Source organism: Penaeus monodon, chromosome 29 (assembly GCF_015228065.2).
Source record: "Penaeus monodon isolate SGIC_2016 chromosome 29, NSTDA_Pmon_1, whole genome shotgun sequence".
Lineage (NCBI taxonomy): Eukaryota > Metazoa > Arthropoda > Malacostraca > Decapoda > Penaeidae > Penaeus > Penaeus monodon.
Window position 1 is genome coordinate 10,835,302 of NC_051414.1, and position 555 is coordinate 10,835,856.

At 45.2% G+C, this 555-nt stretch overlaps 1 protein-coding gene across 1 annotated transcript in view; it reads right to left on the bottom strand.

Moving 5' to 3' along the window:
• Nucleotides 1-555, bottom strand: part of LOC119591731 — a 16,593-nt gene that overhangs the window by 6,542 nt on the left and 9,496 nt on the right. The window contains exons 4-5 of the mRNA XM_037940482.1: nt 372-500; nt 169-284 (exon numbers count right to left, since the gene is read on the bottom strand). Coding sequence (XP_037796410.1) covers nt 169-284; nt 372-500 — 245 coding nt within the window. The remainder of the gene's footprint in view (nt 1-168; nt 285-371; nt 501-555) is intronic.

The following is a 555-nucleotide window of genomic DNA, read 5'->3' on the forward strand; positions in this document are numbered from 1 at the left end:
ACAACACTAAAGGGTTACTGAGTACATAGTACTTGTTCATAGTATAAAACCCATGTCTATAGTGACCAGTTGAATCCAAATATTTCACATGCAATGTATCATTTAATCTTAAGGCACTGTTAGGTCATCGGTCTCGAGGTTTCCTATGGTTTCATAATCGGATCAGACTTTGAAATGTTGATCCGATCCAAGATAAGTCAGCGAAGCGGGGCGTATAACGTGGCACGACTCGAAGTTTGAAGTTTGATGTTGATTTTGAATGTAATTTTGGATAATGTTGTGATCTGAGGTTATACATAAATATTATGTTACTTTTAAAAATTCTGTCTCATTTAACTGGCGTAGCACACTTGGGTTCCTCACTCACTCACCCAGAGTCACGCCGGGAACAAAGTTGTTTTCGTTGAGCATGTGGGCGGACCACCTCGCCGCCTCCATGAGCTGCACGCCCGCGGGGTCAACCAGACCGCACCGCCCGCCGCCGTGGACGCCCAGCAAGCCTGCAGCGGAATTAAGGATGACTTGAGGTATGCGTGCTCAAGCAAGGAAGTATAA